This window comes from Penicillium roqueforti (genome assembly GCF_015533775.1).
Source record: "Penicillium roqueforti strain LCP96 04111 chromosome Unknown scaffold_06, whole genome shotgun sequence".
NCBI classification, from domain to species: Eukaryota; Fungi; Ascomycota; class Eurotiomycetes; order Eurotiales; family Aspergillaceae; genus Penicillium; species Penicillium roqueforti.
The window spans coordinates 782,045-803,650 of record NW_024067570.1 but is presented as its reverse complement, the minus strand read 5'-3'; the positions used below and the strand labels follow the sequence as shown (position 1 = coordinate 803,650).

The 21,606-nt window shown below is 49.5% G+C and overlaps 7 protein-coding genes across 7 annotated transcripts; 2 read left to right on the top strand and 5 right to left on the bottom strand.

The window, feature by feature from the left end:
* Positions 1-3,018: 3,018 nt before the first annotated feature.
* LCP9604111_3802 (frataxin family protein) lies at positions 3,019-3,798 on the top strand (the record flags this gene model as incomplete). Its single annotated transcript, XM_039071431.1, has 2 exons — positions 3,019-3,384; positions 3,523-3,798. 2 exons carry the CDS (start codon positions 3,019-3,021, stop codon positions 3,796-3,798), a joined length of 642 nt encoding a protein of 213 aa, XP_038930465.1.
* An 833-nt stretch (positions 3,799-4,631) lies between these two features.
* On the bottom strand, positions 4,632-4,967 carry dph3 (CSL family zinc fnger-containing protein; the record flags this gene model as incomplete). The annotated part of the gene is made up of 2 exons (XM_039071430.1): positions 4,632-4,688; positions 4,773-4,967. The coding sequence occupies 2 exons, from the start codon at positions 4,965-4,967 to the stop codon at positions 4,632-4,634; spliced, it is 252 nt and encodes an 83-aa protein (XP_038930464.1).
* A 713-nt stretch (positions 4,968-5,680) lies between these two features.
* On the bottom strand, positions 5,681-6,988 carry LCP9604111_3800 (uncharacterized protein; the record flags this gene model as incomplete). The annotated part of the gene is made up of 4 exons (XM_039071429.1): positions 5,681-5,957; positions 6,031-6,611; positions 6,669-6,767; positions 6,845-6,988. 4 exons carry the CDS (start codon positions 6,986-6,988, stop codon positions 5,681-5,683), a joined length of 1,101 nt encoding a protein of 366 aa, XP_038930463.1.
* Positions 6,989-7,611: 623 nt separating this feature from the next.
* LCP9604111_3799 (putative transcription regulator BDF1) lies at positions 7,612-10,157 on the bottom strand (the record flags this gene model as incomplete). The annotated part of the gene is made up of 3 exons (XM_039071426.1): positions 7,612-7,944; positions 7,997-10,001; positions 10,054-10,157. 3 exons carry the CDS (start codon positions 10,155-10,157, stop codon positions 7,612-7,614), a joined length of 2,442 nt encoding a protein of 813 aa, XP_038930462.1.
* Positions 10,158-14,849: 4,692 nt separating this feature from the next.
* On the top strand, positions 14,850-17,394 carry LCP9604111_3798 (WD40 repeat and Utp12 domain-containing protein; the record flags this gene model as incomplete). Its single annotated transcript, XM_039071425.1, has 2 exons — positions 14,850-15,415; positions 15,471-17,394. 2 exons carry the CDS (start codon positions 14,850-14,852, stop codon positions 17,392-17,394), a joined length of 2,490 nt encoding a protein of 829 aa, XP_038930461.1.
* Positions 17,395-17,680: 286 nt separating this feature from the next.
* On the bottom strand, positions 17,681-18,332 carry LCP9604111_3797 (uncharacterized protein; the record flags this gene model as incomplete). The annotated part of the gene is made up of 2 exons (XM_039071424.1): positions 17,681-17,933; positions 18,076-18,332. 2 exons carry the CDS (start codon positions 18,330-18,332, stop codon positions 17,681-17,683), a joined length of 510 nt encoding a protein of 169 aa, XP_038930460.1.
* Positions 18,333-18,842: 510 nt separating this feature from the next.
* LCP9604111_3796 (WD40 repeat domain-containing protein) lies at positions 18,843-21,592 on the bottom strand (the record flags this gene model as incomplete). The annotated part of the gene is made up of 4 exons (XM_039071423.1): positions 18,843-20,296; positions 20,466-20,491; positions 20,553-20,592; positions 20,662-21,592. 4 exons carry the CDS (start codon positions 21,590-21,592, stop codon positions 18,843-18,845), a joined length of 2,451 nt encoding a protein of 816 aa, XP_038930459.1.
* Positions 21,593-21,606: the final 14 nt, after the last annotated feature.

The window sequence follows — 21,606 nt, the reverse complement described above, 5'->3', positions numbered from 1 at the left end:
ATACACGGCCTCATTGGCGCTGGGGAATATCCGTGGACCGTTGACAGCCATTGGAACCGTGGGAATGGCCTTCTCCTCTTACATTCCTTCACACGTGCATCGAAGTATACTCTCCCACGGCGCTAACAGAGATTAATTCTTTCGCTTCTTCGGTATCAAAAAGGCACACATCGGATGCAACTCCACAGCCAAGATCGCTAGTCCACTCCACAATAGCCTAGGCCCCGATCGGGTTTGTTACATCGGATTTTGTCATTGCCAAGAAAGAGTTCACGTCCTGGACTCTGTTCCTGCGTCCGCTTTGTCTGAAATGACAATTGGCTTGCCCCTGGCATCCCATCGAAGTATACAACGGAGACAACCGCGACAAGGGGGATTGCACGCCCGACAACAACAAATTGCCCTAAATCGGACGGTGGAGACAGCAACGTACCACGGTTGGCATTGCATCATCCAATGGTTTGTCATGGATTCCACCGCGCGGTTCCCTGGTTCTCCGTCAGGGGAGTTGTCCTGATAGGTCCACCCCCGATACATCATCGTCCGGGTCCTTGGGTGACCTATCAGATCACTGTGCCTATTGAACACAACCCTAGGAACATTGCACTACGGGGTACATTTAATTTAAATCACTTCGGATTGTAAAAGTGTGAGATTCAATCCGATTCAGTCCTGTGGTGCTTCAGTAAATATCATTCACACGTTACGGAGGATTCAACACATCCAGGCGTCAACTGAAACTGACGAATTATGACACACTGTCCAGCCGCCACATCAACAGTTACGGAGTAAAATGGATCGGATCGGCCAGTCATAGGAATCATAGTCACCTCCCTTTCACCGGTGCGTTCCTTACTTCTAGACTGGGGGCGTTGTTCTAGGGCCAGAAGAAAGAGGGGGCGTCTGAAACCAACCCCTCCTCCCCTCTTCCCCCCTGCCGATCGGTTGCCGAAAAACGGCCATGACAAGCCTTGCCGGACTACACGCCGGTGTTTCTTCTGGTCCATCTTGGGATTGGCGCCCACATCCAATGTTCCTCCCGTTCTCCAGGCATGTCCTAATTTTGTAGTCGGTTTTGCTTCTACTTGCTTCGTACTACCTCTCATAATTTGCTATGTATGTTCTCCCTTGGGATCATGACTGGGGATGCTCTTATTCCCGGCTCTCCTATAGGCTGTGGGGATATACTCGGTACACAAGTACATATACTCCGTACCTGGCACAGATTTACATGCCAAGCCGATTTGAATTTTCATTCATATCAGGGATTTCCCTGTGGTCCTAACTCTAAATCTCTCAATCATTCTTTGAATTTCATTGTACTCGTACTCCGTACTCCCCCGGGCTAATAGTTGCCACTATGTACATAGCGAGAATCACAATGATATCAGACTGCAGTCACCTCCGGCTGGACATACCTCCGCACCCAAGTACGCATGCCTGTATCTCATGTCAAAGACCAAGACTGTGGTTCTCCTCATCTGAAACAGACCCAATCCCACCGATCTCTTTGTGGTCCCGTCAACGTGGACCGAGACTCTAATTTTCAGCTCTTCAGGGCACTTTCTCGGACTATGAATTCCGGACTATGTCCTCCGCACGGCGTATTTTTATCATAATAATTTCTCCGAAAAAAAGAAAAGAAAAGAAAATATGCCCGTGAAGTTGTTCTGGCCGTGTTGGCAAAGCAATGTGGCTTGTCTCAATAGACTCGCTTCTAGCCCGGTTCCCACTTTCCCTGCCGACGCTCTGCCCACGTCATCTTACTGCGCAGAGGGCTTGGGCTTGGGCTTGGGCTTGGGCTTGCTGGCTTTGTACGAAGTACACATCTACACTCTCGGAAATGAACAAAGGAGGTTCATTAATCATTACTTACCAATCTCGAATCTCGCTTTGGTCTTTGACTCGAGCCCAAACTGTCGTCTCGGCATTCTAGCTACTTTTGACTAGTGCCCGGACTCAACAACGTGGACTATAGAGGACCATTTTTAGATTGTAACGCGTGGTCTTGGTAGGCACTCATCGCACTGGCCATATGTCGGAGTCGCCGGACAGCTCGATGACATGTTTAGGTAGCTATCGTCGCTGATACGAAGATGTCTTTAAAGTATCGATTATTGGTTTCAGGAAGTGCTGATCATGCATACCTGTGGTTGATATAACAAGTCTACCTCGTGTTCTCATGGGATTTATCATTTCACTATCACTATCTTCGGTTTATCAAATATAGAAGCGAGACGATGCGAGTCTCTATGTTCTCATTATCAATGGTGCTGGATATAGCACATCATCTGTTGATTTTGGGCAATTATGCATACTCGAATGGCCTCTTTATATCGGCAGTCTCCTCAAACACGAAGCTCCATATGTATTAGGCTTTGTTATGGACCTCATTAACTCCAGCCAGTTGCCTTTATCATGTTTGGTACCTGTTACACGGGTACTCGAAAGTGTATAAGCATTTACGGTGGTGTATGGAATTTATGCTAAGACTTCTATGAAAATTCTGTGTAGACCTTCCTGAGATTAAGATCATCATCGGAAGACGAAGTGCTGGAGTAAATGTGATGAGTATCATTTATAAGTATCACATTTCTTCTAGCAACAGCTCACACTCTTCATCATGAGAGCAATAAATTTGAACATATTCTATAATTCCTACTTTCTTAGAGTTACTAAATGCTGCAGTCTCAGTGGTTATTGGTGACGAACTATCCACTTGCACAACTTACAAGTGTATATCCTCAATCTAGCCACCCCTAACTACCTATAACTCAATATAAGCATTCAACAAGCTAAACCATCATATTGCACAAGATCTACAGTCCATTTTTACAAATAAAATCCCATCCAACAACTCTCATCTATACCCCATCCAATCACAAATACTGCCCAAAACAGCCCAATTAAAGCAGGCGGTGAACCGCGATGATGTAAACTATCCCATCGCATCATCAGAACAGTTCCAACCTTAATACCTATTCCCTCCCACACCAATCCAAACCGGCCCATACAACAATGCTCTCCCGTACAGCTCCTCGAGCTCTGCTCGCATCCGTCCGCCCATCCATCCGCACACCAGCACCCACCACCACTTCAGCCATCCTCCCCCGGGCCTACGCCATCCGCCCCAGCTCCGCCGCACAGTTCACCCGCTCATTCCAGTCGTCACTGGCAAACCGCAAAGGCATCCACCCAGAATCCGCAAACCCGCCAGCTCCAAACCCGCAGCCGGGCGTTGCCGGCGCTGCTTCGCATATCACTGAGCCGTCGCCGTTGACGCCAGAGGAGTACTACGAGTACTCGGAGCATTATTTCAATGTGCTGCAGAGCGAGCTGGAGAGGCTGCAGGAGGAGGGGTCGGATGTTGAGGCTGAGTACAGTGTATGTTTCTCCCGGTCTTTTTCTGTGTTTATTTTGTTTTTCCCGGTCTTTTTATTTTCCTTGATACAAACAGACCTTGTGTTGGCATGCTATATAAAATATAAAAATGGAAAAAACTAGCTAACTCTCTTCCTCCAGGCCGGTGTTTTGAACATCTCCGTTCCCGCAATCGGCACCTACGTACTCAATAAGCAACCACCCAACAAGCAGATCTGGCTCAGCTCGCCCATCTCCGGGCCGAAGCGGTACGACTGGATTGTCGAGGGCGATTATATGCATGAGAAGCAGGAGTCGCGGCCTTTCGTCAACGGGCAGTGGATCTATCTGCGTGATGGGTCTAATCTGACCGAGTTGTTGAACTCCGAGTTGACCTTGAGTTTGCCCAAGGATGTTTACAGTCAGGTCATTGAGTGAGAGAGTTGTCTTGCTGGGCTATCGATTACCTAGAAAGAAGAGATTCTTGTCGTTCCAGTTTTATTTGGGATGTTGTTACATATTGTAGTTTAGTGTCTATGTTATGATGTGGTTGCATTGAGATCTTTACGTGCTGTTCAGTTCTTAATTTGCTAGATGGAGGTGAATAAATGAGTTGGGGACATAGTTGTGAGTATCATTTGAGCTACCTGCACTGGGTGGGTATATAGTGGTTGTGTGTAGCGGGAATCAATGCTGAGGTGGGAAAAGTCATCTCATCGCCAATTGAACGGGTGTAGCAAAGTGCTGTTCTTTCTCTTTGAATGAACCCGACATGTACATAGCCAAATACAGTCTCAACCCGATGAATGAAGCGGTGTCTTGCCTCTCCAATTGATTGTCCAATGTAGAACTACACCAGAGACAAAATCAACGGAGCCCGAGTCAACATTGAATGTGTTGAGCGAGGTACGATGGGTACCCCAGTGCGGTCACAGAGACCGATATCCCCCGGGATACACCGAGTCACTTGGCAAGATTGGAAGATGCATAGATAACATCCGCAGCAGAACATCGAGCATGTTCGCGCGATCCAGTGTTCAAAGCGAAGTCCGGTGGCTCAAAGCCACCCAGACCCGGCGAGACACATCATGCCGTCCAGACGAGCATTCGCAGCCGGGTAGTGGAACAGCAAAATATCCCAACCCCTCAAACCACTTCCGCCAAAATAATTGCAAGTGGCAACGAGCCGACTCAGCAGCATGGACCGTCTCTTCGTCTGAGATAGACCCGATCATTTCAAGGGTATTCGCAAAATCTCCTTCATCTCGCACTCAAGCCTGAACAGCCACCCCGCTCGTACTCTGCGTCTCGGCTTTAGGAAGATCAGACTGTGCATACCCCGCAGGGCAATAATTAGCCAACCGAACAAAATAAAGCGACATATATCTAGCTTATATAATAGGGAAACACACCAAGTCGAAGATAACCCGGATCATCAGACTGCAACTCGGACACACGGCGATCTCTTCGCCGTCGCGCAAGTCGTCGATTGCGATCTCGAAGCGGTCGCCACATGGGCAGGGATATGTGTAGATCTGGATATTCGGGTCGAAGGTCATGTCTTCGATCTCGATCTCGTCGTAGATGTTCAGTCCGTCGTCGGCCATTTTGGAGGATTATCGCGTATGTGCAAGGAGAGATGTGGCGAATGAGTGGATAGATCTTGTGCCGTTGACTCTTTCGGGCAGAAAAACTTTGGCGCGGTCATGTGATGCGCGGGGTTAAGGCAGGGTATCCCCGGGTTTAAGACTTGGCGGGGGCTGATGAATGAACTGTGAACTTTCGTCTTAACTCAATTGTGTATATACTCGGGGGGTTGTGAATCGGGATTGGATGCACTGGCTCCTGCCATTTTGGGCATGCCATCTCCAAATATGCAGCTTCGATACCCAAACAAATACAGCCTTAGTCCAGTCGGTAGGCTGCACAATCACAAAGGTCATTACAGGTGCCAACAAAAGAAATGATTTGAGCTGAAAGAGATGGCCATGGGTTAGGCAAGGAGCATGCATACCCACCTCCATCCAATCGTCCGCCTGAGGATTTGTCTGCTCTACCAAACAGACCCCTGCGATGGTTCTTCTGGCTTGTCAAATACTAAATTCAAACATAGATGATGTTGCAGCATGTGACAGCAAGAATGCCGCGATGGAGGGTAGCCGGGAAAACAGCCAGGTTGACGATGGATTAGGACCTCGGTGTGTTCTCTATGGCTGCTGGCAATTGGGCTTGGGGCTGTAAGGAAGAAGTGAGTTAAAACCAGCACTGCATCAAGCCGTATCTTCATTATACCATGTACCACCTAGTGTACAGTTGTAGCTCATTTCTCTAATCGTGCAATTTCCATCTTTACTTCTTCAATCTCCCTCGCTAAAACCCCATAGCGACGAGCAATATCCGGGAAAGTCCCTTCATCCGCATCGATATCAACCGGATCAGACACCTCGACATCGCCATAATCTCTCAACTCTTGAATCGTCATCTTCCGACGGTGCTGCAGGCGCTCCTTCGTCTGCCTGAGATGCTGCCTATACCGAGCAAGAGCAGCGAGTGTTTCCGGCGTATACAGCGTAGCCGCAATCTCCAGTTTTGTAACCCTGTCGAAATCATTAAACAAACTCCACCAGAAAGACAACAGCAAGACTTGAAAGCTGGAAAGGCAGAACTTACTCTAATTTCCCCTCCACGCCTTGCGCCAGCACAGCCAAATGCTCTGCCTTGGCTTTCGTCGCGCGCGCCAGAGCCCCATGCTTCGCCCGCTCCAGGGTCACAACCGTGCGCTCCAAAACCCGCGCCCGCGCAGCAACAACCTCCGCAGCTGTAGCAGCCATATTCCGCCGAGCAACCGGCAGCTCGGACAGCTGTGTGTGGCGCAGCGCACGTACCCGCGCCTGCAGCTGTGACGAGAGCAATGGGACCGGCGCCATCGACGTCCGGACTCGGCGATCGCGTGCCCGGGCACGTGCGATGTGGTTCGCGTGTGTGGTTGGAGCGTCTGCGTCGGGCGCGGTGGCTGGATCTGTGTTTACGGCTGATAGAGCTCGTAGGTCTTGAACGGCAGATGAGATGTTTTTGGAGAGTGGTTGGATGAAGGCTGGGATGTTGGCGTAGAAGGCTTCAATGTCCGGTGCTAGGAGGGTGAGTACTTCGTCTGGTTTCTTGAGTTCGGTTTCTGGCTTTGGGGTGGTGGGTTCGATTGCGCTCGATGGAGTCTCTAGGTAGAGGGTGATTATGGCCAGGTTATCGTGGCACTAGATTTGGTATGTTTGTTAGGGATGTGGTTTCTTCTTGGTGGGGGTTGTACTGACCTCCGCCGGGAGGTTGGTGTCTGGGGCGAAGGCCAATTGCCGGAGCATTTGTTCCTTGATTCGCTTTTTGGCATTTTGAGTCTGGCATTGCTTCAGCTCCTAATGATAGTGTCGTCAGAGCTCTGTTCGTGCTTAAGTCCGTTAGGTATGTGCTGCATAGCGCGTCGACCACTTACTTCCACCACAGCTGTACGGGCTGGGCTCGCGCTTTGAGCACGCGTTGAGGCATCTGAATTGAGGAGCGAGGTTGTTAGATTCTCATATAGTCGTTTAAATTGAGGATTGTGCTCAAGAATTGAGGGGTCACAGGGAGGAAGCATGTTGATGTTGCAAAGAAACTGGCCAAGTTCACCGCCGAAGAAGACCCGACGCGTCAGCGCCACATAGACAGTAAGGAAAGAAATTCGCAATACAAGATCGTACATTCAACTACATACCTAATCCATGTTAGATGGTTTACCATTACAAGTACATATTCATTTTGCATTTCCGCGTTTCTTTCATAATCATACAAGTTGAAGCCAAAGCTTCGGTTCACCTCTTCCAACCGCAACGTCGTCGGGGAAATAGAGCAACCTCATCCACCTATCCTGGCTGTGAACCGAAACGGGAAAAGCGTACACTGAGGCGTAGGGGAAGGGAAATTCAAGGGGATGAGTGAATAAAATCCTGTTCGGCCAATCTTGAGCATAAGGTTCGTCGGTGGCAGAGAAACCTTGCCGGGTGCAGGGGTATTCGAGATCAAAGTATGTACAGACGTTGCTGGCGGGGATTGCGTAGCGCATTGCAAGCAGCCCGTCAGGATCCAGCGGTGTGACTGAAAAAGAAAGATGTAGCGAGAAATTGTTCAGAAAGGCACTGAGAGAAAACGACGCTTGGAACGCGAGGGTGGAGGGCCATCCCGTATGGAAAAAATTGGCGGGATTGAGTCCGAAGAGTACATTTACTCCTCCTCGCTCTCTTCTTCAGACGAATCAGATTCGTCATCGCTGCTTTCGTTGCGTTCAACCGAGGCCACTGGATCAGGAGAGTGAGCGCCACCCTGGAAACGAGAAAGGTTGCTCTGGAGCATGTTGATCTGAGCCTCCTGCTCGAACTTGCTCATTGGCTTGTTCTTCTTGGGCTTGGGAGGTGCCACACTGCTCGCAGGAAGATCGTCTTCGTCTTCATCATCCATGAGATTCGGCACGTGCTTCTTCACGAAGTTGAGCAACTTCAGCAAGACATCGTTAGGGAGCTCGTCGATGTCCAACTCAATTTCAGCCTCGTCGGTACCCTAAATCTGGATTAGAACTGGTCTGTATGTGGTGAACGTATAAGAATCTTACCTTAAGTTGAGGAACATTGTTCTGGATAATCTGGAGGGCTTGCTGCATCCTTTTATCGGGAAGACTACTGATACCGTTCGAGATAATCTGCTTCTCGTTGTAGGTGATAGCGCGGGTTTTGCCTGGTTGAGAGATCTTGCTCTTCTTGTCCCTCTTTCCAGAACTGATCTTCTTGGAATCCTTCTTCGCGAGCTTCTTCCCAACCTTCTTGGAGGAAGGAGGTGTCTTCTTTTTCTTATTGGTAATAGCCTCGACCTGGCGAGACATCTCGGCAATTTGCTTCTGAAGCAGCGTGAGTTTCTCGTCATCTTCCTCGCTCTCTTCTGCATCCTCGTCGCTGTCTTCATCGGAAGAATCAGTGTTCTGCTCGGGGTGTGGTTCATGCGCTTCGAGGTAGTCCGACTTCTGGGCCCACTTTGCGTTGAAGATTTCCTCCGCACGCTGGCCACAGACGAAAGTGGGATCACCGGGGATATTGAAGCGGTAACAATTCTTGAAAATGAGGCGGACATCGTTTTCGAACTCCCTGGCATTCTCGTACTGGCCGGTCTTAAGTTTGGATTGGGCGGTCGACAGATCCATCGGCTTCTTGATGACGCTGTGGTATGTGGGAATGTTCAAAGCAACGGGGTCCACGGGATAATAGAAAGGCATCACCCAGCTGTAGTGCTTTTGCTTGTGCAGCTCATCCAAGACTTCCTGGCAAAAGCGCAGTTCCCATTGGAACTTCTTCTTCTTTGGCTTGGTAGAATACGGGAGGTCACGCTTCGGGGGGTGGATAGACCGCTTGGGGCGACCATCGGGGTTCGAAGAATCGCGGCGGATGACGGGCAGACCTTCGGGTCCTAGCGCAAATGTCTGAGACTGGGGAGAGGAAGCCTTGGGCTGGCTTGGCAGAGAAGTCCGAGGCTCCCGGCGAGCAGCAGACGTCTTCTCAGTGTGCTTCTTTGGCTTTCGCTCTTCAACCTCTTCGGGCTTGGGAAGGTTAGTCATCTGCTTTTCAAATGTCGCCTTCAGCTTGATTCCCTCTTGGGTGACCAGGTGGTCTGCGCCATTGAAGACGGTGGTATTATTGACCATCAGTGCAAAGTCATCTGCGACTGCCTGGGGGGACGAATATTGGTTGTTCTTGAGCTTCCTTTCCATAGTTCCTAGATCCATGGGTTGGGTGATAATAGTGTGGTATTGGGGGATGTTCAACTTGATAGCATCCACAGGTTCCTTGTAGAAACGCGCATCGTGCATGCGCTTAAGGCTTGTAAGGCTCTTCAAAATGAACTTATGCTGCATCTTCGTGAGCCCTGGTCCGCCACCAGTGCGGGTTGGACCAGGTGTTGCAGCAGCTGGCGAGCTGTATCCCGGTGTCTGGAAGTTAATAACTGACTCGTCGCCCTCGACCTTGGTCCGCTTAGGAGCTGGTTCTTCGCTGAGATCAGCATCCCGTTGCCGGGAAACCTTGGAAGGAGATGGCGGGGCCTCTGACCCGTCTTTCATCTCTTGGTCAACGTGTTGCGGCGCGGTGAGCACAGGTGGGAGCGCAGGTGGTGCAGGGGCCGTGGTAGGGTGATGAGGGAGGTCGGTTTTCACGGCAGTCGAAACATCTTGAGGGGTATCGATAACCATTGGCTCGGGTGTGTCACTAGGACCATCTGTCGATGCAGGAAATGTGGAAACGTGCGCCGCAGGCTGTGGGGCGGACACAGCGGCACTTTCAGCCGCGGTGCTTGCTGGAGCAGGAGTGGTAGATACCTGGCCCTGTGGAAGGACGTTCTTGTCTTCGGTCGGCTGTGCCTCTGCGGGTGGAGCAGATCCCGCGGCAGATGGCGTCTTGTTTTGATCCACTCCTGGAGAGGTTTGGTGCTCGGGGGATTTAGGCGGTGAGGTAGCAACGATTGTTCCATTGGTGTTTGAAGGCTCGACGGGAGTGTGGCCATTGAGCGCAGGCGATTTAACCTCGGTATCCGTGGGACCATCACTTTTGAGATTCACTGTGGCATTTTGCGCGCTGCACGCCAGTCAGAACAAGAACAGAGCAGATATAAAGCTGATGCGCTTACCTGGTGGGTGGATAGTCAGGCGCAGAAGGACCAGTGGGCGAAGGAGGCAATTGAGGCTTGTCCTCCTTTGTAACAGGAGGAGCCTCGGGAGGCGGAGTCGCCATTAGGGTCGCGTTGGATAAACAAGAATACAAGCTAGGGAAGGGTGAGATGGTTGAAGATGTGAGAGTTATAGGAGAGTGTTTGAAAAGCTAGTGATCAACTGAAAACACCCGTCAGATCTCTGCGCGAATCAATCTTGCCGCGTCACAATCTCGAGTGAACAAACACTAGCGGCAACCAAAGCCACGTAGTACGGACTCAATAGTTGATGAGGTTTGATATCACACGTGTGGGCGCGAATAAAACGCGACGGGCGGGGGGATAGTGAGGTCAGAGATGATCGAGAGATAGGAAGAGTGGAGAATGCGATCGGAGACAGGTATTTATACTGCCAAGAAGGCGGTATGGAAGCGTTCACGTGACGTAGTAGAATTGACGCCAGGTCTAGATGACTTGGTACAGCAAGATATGGAGCTAAGAACTTCCCGTGAATGACTGCCTGAGGCCAATATTGATAAAAGCGAATTATGAAAATAAAATAATGAAAAAAGAAATAAAAAAAGAATTCGGGGTCTGAGGGCGGTTAAAAGGAAATAGCACCGGGTGACGCGAGACGCGTTTGTTATGGGCAGGGCGGTCAGCGAAATAAAAATAGGAGAAACCAGGACGGAAGCAGAAAAATGGTCGGGAGGGGATGCCAGAATCCTTAAGTACAAACGGCCGCCTTGCACGCAGTTCCACCAGCCACACTAATCCCGATTCTCTGACCTTCTTACCCCTTGATTGGTTCTATACCCCTGGCCCTTTTTCTTTTTCTTCTTTTCTTTTCTTTTGGGAACTTTTCCCTTTTCTTATATATGAAGGTGAATATACTGTTGAATATCTTTTTCAAAACACTGTTTCTTTTTGGTTTTCTTCTTCGGCTTTTCTATACAGTTCTCATAACCTTGAAAGTCGGTGGGCGCATATCTCGGATGACTCAAAGCCCTAGGGTTTTGGCTAAATCCGGCTTAGGCCGGGCGGATGGGAGTCTGAGTCACGTCACCACTCCATCTTTCACGTGACTATATCATGATGAGTACACGTATTGTAATTGATAAGAAATAGCATCCTTCTATAACAAGTACTGAGTACTCCGTATTCGGCGCAAGGTAAAAACTTGAATATTGAATATCCAGATATCGTAGAGTAGAGTAGCTCACTACTATTTGCTGCCAATAATCCTAGAAATTACAATCAGCACTTTGCATTTACATACTACCTACGGAGAGCGTAACTATGTACCTATGTAACGGATTTTCCCTGGAGGGTGGTGATTTCCTATTTGGGATGTCGCCGCTTTAGTAAGGGCGCACCACTCAGACTCAGGCTCTCGGAGTAGATATCAGCACGAGCTCAGAAGGGATGAACTCAGTACAGTCACGTGAATGATGACTGATACTATGTAAATGCCCATTGGATGCTCACTGATCACTTACCCTCTGTGTCCAATCAGGGAGCAATTCTGCTCACCATATGAGTGGAACAGCCCCATATTTCCCTTTTCTTATTGCAGTGGGGTTCCAGAGTAAGATGACTAAACCGCCATGTGATTAAGGGCACTCCCGAGGCGGAGATAGCAACGCAGACACCTCTCCACCTTTCCATTCTCAGTAGCCATCCCATGGTGTTTCCTCTCTAGCACCCTACTCCCAGTAACGACTCTGATCTCACACCTGTGTCGCAGGCAGGGCTGTCTGTGCCCCTGTCCCTGTAGCAGGGTCCCCTCTTCAATATGAAGGTGAATATATTGTTAGAATGCCTTGCAAACCAATCAAACAGGGGAATAAGATATTTGCACAGCAAAGCATGACTATATCTGGGCATTTACATGGCCATAGTAGCCGTATTTGGGGTATCGCAGAGATTTTTCACTGCCCTGATATCAGCCCTACTGGTGCAATGGTGCTTAGTATGATCAAAAAGCTTGCTACGATTTCTCAGTAAAACCCTTGGTTGCAAAGTGGATGTAAAAGCCGGTGGAAAAGAAGTTGAAGACGCAGGGTATTGCTGAGTAGCAGGTAGTCGCAAATCAATCCTAGGAAGCTTTTCAATCATACTCAGCACTATTGCACCAGTAGGGCTGATATCAGATTAGCGAAAAAGCTCTGCGATACTTAAGACGGCTACTCCATGTAAACGCCCAGATAGTATAACCATGCTCTGCTAGTGCAAATATCTTATAACCCCTGTTTGATTGGTTTACAAAGCATTTAACGATATTAACCTCTATTCCTGTATATTGACTTGGTACTGTGGTACTATTTCCTTCAAACATGGCCCATTGAGCCAGCCGTATCCTCCTATTTCAGGCTTGCCAATCAGCCTTTTGGATACTGTGGTCACTGAAGCCACCGAGAAGAGAAAAGATTTGTAAGAATATCTCATATCTTTATCTAATTGTGACTAAGCTGCTACTACGAACTCTAATGGCGGTAGTCATTTACTTGTAAAGGCAGAAGGCAGCGAGTAAAACCTGCTTTGTGATGATTAAGTCCTTCCTAGTAGCCCTCGTAGGCCCCTCGCTAGAGCTAAGATACAAACTCAGTCGCTTCAGTATTCTAATCATGTGTCACCCTTGGGTAAACGATCCCCGGCGCCTTCTTCATCTTTTCTTTAGCAGGTAATCGAGCACTCGGAATGCGCCGCTATGGATACTTTGCATGTCCTTCTTTCTTTCTTTAACTCTAGACTGATGGAGGCAGATAAAATTGACATATGAGCTGCACCGAATAAGATTTGCATCAATAGGAATGTATAACATTAAAAATAGCTCTGAAATCATTTTCAATGCGCGGCTGCTTTCAAAATGATGACAAGTTGATACTCGTGAATGGCTTCATGCTGCAGAACAACCCTCGATCCACAACAGCACAGATTTCATCTTCTCTTTCTCCCAAGGACGAAAAGCAAGCCAACTGTTCCATTCTCATCATTAAACCCCCCGGGGTACTTCGGTCCTTCAAGAATCTCCTGTGGCATTTTCCCGATCTGGTCGCAAATCAGGGTCAAGGAAAAAGCTAGTCCATCACTTTTGCTGACATACTCAACGCCCGGTTCAAGAGCATTATGTGCAAGATGGACTTGCAGTATGACGTGGCGAGCTCTTGTTGGAAACCGTGATTGCTGATGGCACTAATTTCTGACAGATGATGATGGTAGAGGTCCAATAACAGATCCTTGGCATTAAGCACCGCATTTGTTTGCTCCTTGTATCCGGATTTGCCAGACATTAGGAGGAGGAGTGTTTTCTCGGGGAGCTGGTCACGGGCAGAATAGTATTGAGATAAGCTGCGCTTCATATCATCAAAATCGCGCTTCCTCGGGTTCCCGACTCTCTCATATATACTTTTTTTTACTTTCAAAGACCCGAAGACTTTCCCCATTTGCTTTCATCTTGCTCTCTATTGACGCTTTATTCCATGGGACGAGTATGTCCCATGGGAAGCAAATGTCGTCCAACTAGTTAGAATACAGACGAGGAAGCCGGTGCTAGAGTAATAAGAGACTGTAAGTAATACGTATAAGAAAATATGTCATTGAACTTGGGTTTAATTGATGGGTTGATTGAGATTCTTATACCTGTTGCAACCTTATCAAGTGCGTGATATACTACTCCGTTGTCCTTTTTTGATGAATAATAGGTGAGGTTTAGAGGGATAGAGTGCACGTGCTGAAGCTCACGTGTCGCATTTTATTGATGTAGCTTACTCAGTCAGATGATGCTTAATCAGCTTATGTAATGATCTCCGATCGGATCAGAACTGTTCAGAGGCGTGCTCAATTTTACCTGAGATCAAAGAGCGGCAAGAGGTGAGCACTAAAATGGAAAGGGAAAGGCATTATCCGGTACATATATTGCACAACATATGTACATATCGATGGGCTACCTGACCCTTACAGGTTATGCAAATGTACTCATATCATATGATATGATTATGAACCATGTACGGAGTACTTTGGGCCTTGAAGATCTGCCTAATGAAAGTCCGGGTGCTTTGAAGTATAGACATAATTTTTAGTGCTGGACATTTTAGATGGCTGAGATTTGTCTGCAGCTGCCAAATATAGTTACCGAAGGCTTTGGTTTAGCTACTGTCCTGTTTCTCATATATATTGAATTATTTTGGACTATACAATGAACTTGGAATTCGTTAAATTCTGGTTCTGATTTGACAAAATAAATACTGGGGATGTCTAGAGGAAGTATTGTTGTAATGGCCTGCAAAACCGTGAGAGATATATATTCCGTCGGGAAAGGGATGTTGACATCAAAAGCGCGTAAAACGTAGAAATGAGGTGTGATCATGAAACCACCAGCTCCAAAAAGAAATTCAACGCATATAAAAAACAAACAATTCAGAAAACCTACCAAAATGAATCAACAAGCTAGCAGAGTTACCCCGGCCTCATAGTATACTCTCTAACATTGAAGCATCACGGGATGATATGATTAGATAAGAACCTCTTATAGTCTAAACCCCTTTAGGACTAGTCCGTCAAGGCTCTACAGAACATTTTTTTTCCTGTCCGGATCAACTGCGAAACCACCAGCCTAAACCCCCATTTGTTTCCTAAGGGGCGGAAGAAAATAGAGTCTCATCGGAATCCTTGCTGTTTTTATTTGGGCCTGGTCTATTGATATCTATCTTCACACCACCGCACCCTCGACTGCGAGAAAAAAAAAGAAGATAAGAAAAAAAGTTACAGCCAAGATGGGAAAGAAGACGACTCGCCCATCCACCAAGGTCGCCTCGGCCGCCACATCGCCGGCATCGGGCATGACATATGCGGGCAGCAAGTCGTCGATCCTGCGCGCTGCGTTCTCACCATCAGAGTACCAATTGGCCCTGTTTGCGTCCGTTATCCAAGGCCTCGATGGCCAGCACATTCGCATTCACGACACACAGACAGGACGCCTCCAGTGTGAGCATGCCCTGGGGCCGAAGGAAACAGTGACCTCTTTGGACTGGGGATACTACGGTGGCTCAGGCAAGGGTCGTGACCAGTCGAAAAAGAAGCGCAAGCGCGGTTCCGATGTCAATGGGGCTGTTGATGGCCTGGACCAGGGGGACATTGTGGTTGCATTCGGCACAAACACATCGGATATCCGTATGTACTCGCCATCCGAAGATAAGGTTGTTGGCACCTTGACCGGCGCGCATGACAAGGGTATCAAGGACTTCAAGTTCACGGCCGATCGACCCGCCCAGGAGGCTTGGAGTATCGGTGGTGACAATAAGCTTGTCCAGTGGGACCTGCGCACCGGACAAAGCACACAGTAAGTTTGGGATACTTGCTGGGTAACACCGAGCTCCTAACTAATATACCCGTAGGACAATCCACCTCCCCTCATCCTCAGTCTTCACTGCTCTCTCCCGCCCCGTGCCCTCGAACCCTCCTCTTATCTGCGCTTCCCAGACCCCGTACTTAATAGATACCGAGAAGGCCGATGAGCCGGTTCAGTTCCCGGCCATGCGCAACCCTATCCACACCGTCATTTCGTCCTCTTCCGAGTCTGCTGGTGTCGGTGCATTCCTTGCATCTGATGGTGACCGCTTCATCAACGTCTTTGATGTCGCTTCCCAGAAGCTTGTTCGTAACCTTGTCGCCGACCAGGAGGTCTCGTCGATTACACTGCAAACAGATGGCGCTACCACCCCGGAGAAGCAAGTGCTTGCTGCAGTTACCGCAGATGGCAGCATCGAACTCTTCACAAAGCCATTTGTTCAGCCCCAAAGTGCGCCCTCCGCGAGTGCCAAGGCTAGCCGGAAACAGATGACCCAAAAAGCAAACGCAACCCTCAAAATCACCAACACCGAGTCTTCGAACGCCTGCGTTCCTGTCGCAGCCATATCATTCCAGGGCCCTAACCTCGTGGTTGCATACACCGAGGGTGGTGTGATCCCTGTCTTTGAGCGTGTCAAGTTCCTCGACGAAAAGACCGATGAGCTCTCTTTCACCGGAACCAAGACCGTGGTGAAGACCAAGTCAGGCTCAGCACTTTCGTCTGTCACAACGAATGGAGTCAAGAGTGCAGGCGAGACCCGGGTTGACGAATCTCGCATGAATGTCGAGCAGGGTAACCTGGTCGATGATGATGTAGAGATGGAGGATTCACGACAAGACGCATCCGACTCTGGCAGCGAGGAGGACTCCGATGACGACGACAACAAGAAGTCCAAGGCTTCGACCGAGAAAAAGACCAAGCCCACCAAGCAAGTCGCAGCGAACGAGGACGTCGAGATGCAGAACGCATCCGACTCCGAAGAGGAAGAGGAAGAAGAGGGCGCGGAGCCATCGTTCGGCGAACTTCTACGCGCAAACGCAGGCCAGGAAGTCGACGTCGAGGCCGAGCTTGACGACGACGTCCTCCTGGGCGCATTGGTTCCCGGCAAGCCCCAGGCCGTAGTGCAACAGATCCCTACCGGCGTTTCGCTCGCAACTGTCCTCACACAGTCGCTCAAGACCAACGACAACGGAATGCTCGAGTCTTGTTTCCACACCGGTGACACCTCCATCATCCGCACTACCATCCAGCGCCTCGACTCTTCGCTGGCTGCGACCCTGCTTCAAAAACTCGCTGAGCGCCTCGCCTCCCGGCCTGGTCGCTACGGCCACCTTCTCGTCTGGGTGCAGTGGACCTGCGTCGCTCATGGCGGCGCCCTGGCTGGTCATCCTGATCTCTTGAAGCGCATGACTTCCCTCTACAAGGTCATGGACCAGCGCTCTGCTACCCTGCCCTCCCTTCTGCTCCTCAAGGGCAAGCTTGACATGCTCGATGCGCAATTGGGACTGCGGCAATCGATCCGCGGTGGCGATGAAGGCATGGATAGCGAGGACGAGGACAATGTCATCTACGTCGAGGGCCAAGATGACCTCGAGGACAGTGAGACTGAGGCCAAGACACCGCGGAAGTCAATACGCGACCAGGCTTACGATGAAGACGAGTCAATGATGAACGGCGTCGACGAGTCCGAAGATGACGAGGACGATGGAAGCGACGATGAGGATGACGACGAAGAGCCTATCTTGGACATTGAGGCTGCTGAGTCTGTCGGTTCTTCCGACGCCGAGGAATCGCTGGAGGAGAACGAGGACGAGGACGAAGATGAGGATAGTGATGGCTCGATGGTTGACTTCATTGCCGACACGGAAGACGACGAGTCCGACGATGCTGCTCAGCAGCAGCCCCCGCCATCAAAGAAGAGCACGTCTTCTGCTTCCATCGGCAAGAAGAGCAAGGGCGGCAGGAAATAAGCGTGTCTCTTTTGAAGTTGTACGAATTAGAGATGGGAGAATGGGGTAACGGCCTATAAAAGAACATATTTTTTATTTTTTCCCTTCGATGCATCCAACCGGGTCTGCATGTCATTTTTTCTTTCTTTGTTTTATCTTTTGCTTTCGATATCTTGTGCCTCTACCGAGCGCCTCTGCGTCTCCATCAATGTCTATTGAATTTCACCTTGGTATCTTGAATATCGCTTCTTGTAAGGAGGTATACGATAACCCGTACAGAGCACTTTTCTACACATAAACACGGTATTTATACCAGCAACTCCTCACCCCGGCAGGGACCTGCATGCAGGACCCGATGTCTCGGCACTCCTTCCTCACCGAGGGGAATCAGCATGGCTGTCGTCCGCTCCCGCGAGGGATAGGTAGTGAAGTGACCCAACGCACTGACATTAGCAGTGTCGAGAGCTAGAATGACTCCATTCTTGCCACCTTCAATCCAGGCCTCGGTGGTCGAATTGGGGAGCGTGATGTGCGCTAGACCGGAGAGGTAGACCACCCATCTAGTGCGGCATTAGCTGATTGCGGACTCTATAAAAACAAACAAACAAATAATAAAAAACATGTACAAATAGCACATGTAACTCATTCAGAGTCATTAATTTGAAATAGCGAAACAAACGCATGAGGGAGAATATCACTCACTGCAACGCAGGCGCATTATGTCTACCACCATCAAACCCAGCCGGCAACACCGCAAACGATGCGTTGCCACCGACATCCCCCAAATTCAAGGCGGCGGTGCCAACCTGCCCGGGTTGAGCGGAAGTTTGAAATCCCGGCACGAGAGCCCAGCACTCTAAGGTGGAGCGATGGTGGCGTGCGCCGAGAACGGTCACGTTGAGAGATTGGGCGAGGATTGCCGAGGGAAAGATGAATTGGATGAGGGTTTGAAGACGCATTTTGAGGAAATTAGGAGTGAATTGTGTGAGCTAGATGTAATTGGGAGGAAAGGAAATATAAATAAGAAGAAGAAGATCTGGGAGCTGATATATAGTTATGGGGGGAGCCAAAAGTTAGTTTTGTCGTAGTGGTCCGATCCTTCGCCCATGGGAGCCGAAGAGAACTGAACGGCGGTGGAGTGGAATCAGCGCTCGCCTATGAGCGGATTGGTTCCTAAAATAAGCTAGCACTAATACAGAGAGGGCAATATATTGGAGGAATCGTGTGTATGACATCGATGAGAGTACATAGCTACTGTAGGACAGTGACGTCGGATCGAAATTAATGTTAAACATACTACGGAGTATACTTAGCAGATTGGACGGCAGAAAACAAGAAACAATTCAATTCATCGCAACAAAGAATGATAAACCTACCCAAGTTCTGTCTTGCAGCATTAAACCATAAAAATATAAGCGCTTAATGATAGTGAGAGTACCCCGTACTCAGACCCAAGAAGACAAAGAATACTAACGAATGACTTCACCACCAGACTTCTCAATGCCCTCGAGGCCTTCAAGAATGTCGCTTCCACCGAAGAGTCCACAAGCAGAGTCAGTGCTTGTTCTTCTTCCGGTCCAGATCTCATGGAATTTCACGGTTTGATCACTAGACGCGACAATAATGCATCCCTCCTCCCTTGTTCGTGTGCACCACATCCCACCTTCTTTTTCCTTGGGAGTGACCATGCTAGCACCAACCCTGCGGCTACTGACCTTGCGGCCACGGGTCGGGGTCTCTTGTTCTGGAGACCCAGTCTGGGTTGACGAGGACGAAGGTGAAGATGACTGGCTGTCAGGCCGAGCAGAGCGTGTAGCCGAGAAACGAGGGATTTTTCCTGGATATCGTACTGCCCACAGTGCTCTTCCGCAGTCGAAGTTGCTAACTCGAGTCTCAGGGCCATCCCAGGTGGTTCCATAGGGCCCCCAGGGAATGACGGCCACCTGTGCGCAGCTGGGCCAGGCAAAGACGGCGATTCGAAATGGGTGATCTGGCTGTGCATAACCAAAAGTAGCGGCGATCTCGCGTCGAGTCCCGCTCCATATAAGACTGGTTACCTGCGCGAAGACATTGATGGTTGCGAGACAAGCTCCGCTCCGGGTGTGATAGAAGTGTATAGCTTTGTCATTGGTGCCTCCCCCCGTCGCGAGCAGGGATGACTGCCATGGCGCAAATGCAATTGCCTTGACCGCAGCGGAGTGCATCAGACGATACTTGTGACGACCGTATGGGACCAGAATAGTTCGTCCCCCACCGGAGATCACAGTGCCTGCATGGTTTAAAAGCGCAGATTCGGCCGGAGGCTTGACTGGAGCAGCAAGCCATGATGGGAGAGCAGGTCGTCTAAGAAACAATCGTCTTCTTGCGGTGCTCAGAGGAAAGTATGGAAATACACCGAGGCTGAAGCTGCTAGGAGAATCCGGGGGCGTGATGGGTGGGACCATATAACTCATCTGCTGTGGCGAAACAATCTCAGCCAGCTCAAAGAGAAGGCAGGCGTTGTCATTACCACCCGTGGCAAGGTATTTGTCATCGGGTGACCATGCCAGTCCACAGATTTGTTGAGTGTGTGCACAGATCTTGGCAAGAAGCGTCATGGACCCGTTCCAATTCCACTTAGCTTGATCTTCTTCGTCAGACCACTCGACTGAATAGTACCAGATATTTCCAAAGTCGTCACCTGCAACAATCTCTTCCACGTCGACTTCCATATGCATGAACCGTTCTGAAGGTCGCCGTGATGTTCTCGGCTTAAACGTCACACATGTAATGGTACTGGGATGACTGATCTCAAACCGGACTTCCTTCTCGAATGTGCTCCATAGAGACAACTGACCTGACCGCCTGGCCACTGCAAGAATGCTTCGCTCGCCATCCTCAGAAGAAAATGACAAGGAGGTGACATAATTTGAGGGGTGCAGATCTGGAAAGGGGGGATAATCCATCCCATGACCTTCAGACCAGAGATATACTTGATGACCTAGACCCACAGCAAGTATCCCGGATGTTGTTGAGTATGCAAGAGTGCTGCAGTAAAAATCGTCCCGAAGGAAAGGAGCATCAAGGATTCGAAAAGGCTTCGGTGGAACAACCTCTTTTCTGGTAGGAGATAAGGGCCCTGAGAATCGATCCGAGTCAGTTGATGCCTTGGAGAAGGCTGCGGATACCGCCAGTCTCACAATTCCAAAAGTTGGGTTAAGAATATCATATATGTTTTATCTGTAAATGGTAAATGTATTCCAAAAGTAGGCTCAGGGGGTGGCTGTTGATGACTACAATTGCACTTACAACGCTCCTTTTCAATTTGCTTCCAAGCACTGTCCTTCCATTCAAATGGGGAGAGGCGCTCGAAGTCTGGAGATGCTGGATTGAGGGGGGCATCCAGATACCGCAGACAAGTAGTACCTAGCTGTCTGGTCGTCGGGTCGATTCCCAAAGCAAGGGCAAGCCTCGACTCATGTATTTCTTGTTCACTGTACTTGGGTTTTCTGGGTAAAAACCGAGCCACGAAGACTGGGGCAGATGATCCATTGGTCGAAGTGCTCGGCGTTTCATGAGGAGCCACGACAAGGGAACTATCGAGGACTGCAGATGCTCCACCCACGTTCCAGACTGCGCCGGAGCTGACCTGTCTCAAAGATTCATGCGTAGTGTTGTTGCCTGTGATATTGCCTTCAGTGACTAGACGAGGCCGTTGATGTGGGATCTGCTGGAGTCGAGTTGGCAGCTGGGGTCTGTTGGCAACATAAGCCCTACGTGGGATTGTGGGCAGAAATGGATCATCACCGGGAGGAAGTCGTCGAAGTAGTCTCTCTTGAGGCGAAAGACGCTGCGGATGCTTGGCCACACGAAAGGTTGTTGATGTTGGTTCCTCGAAGTCTCGCTTTGGAATGAATCTATCAGGCGACATAGGACTTCGAAAGAAACTTCTTGCTACTGCATTTCCAGTGGTTCTCACTCTGCTGCGACCTCTTTTGGGTGAGGAGACCCGGTTTTCTTTGGAACGAGGGACGGGTGTCAGAGCATGTTGGGTCTTGGGCTTTGACAATGATGATTGAGAAGTAGGTGTTTCAAAAAATGGCAAATTGATAGTTGCAAATTCAGTTAATTGGACAGGTCCACTGTCTCTGGAAGACTCGGATCGAGAGTGCGAAGTCAATGGATGTTTGTGACTGCCTGTAGAGGTTTCCTCGAAGGAGTGACGTTGCATATCTACCATGGTTCTGGATGCAG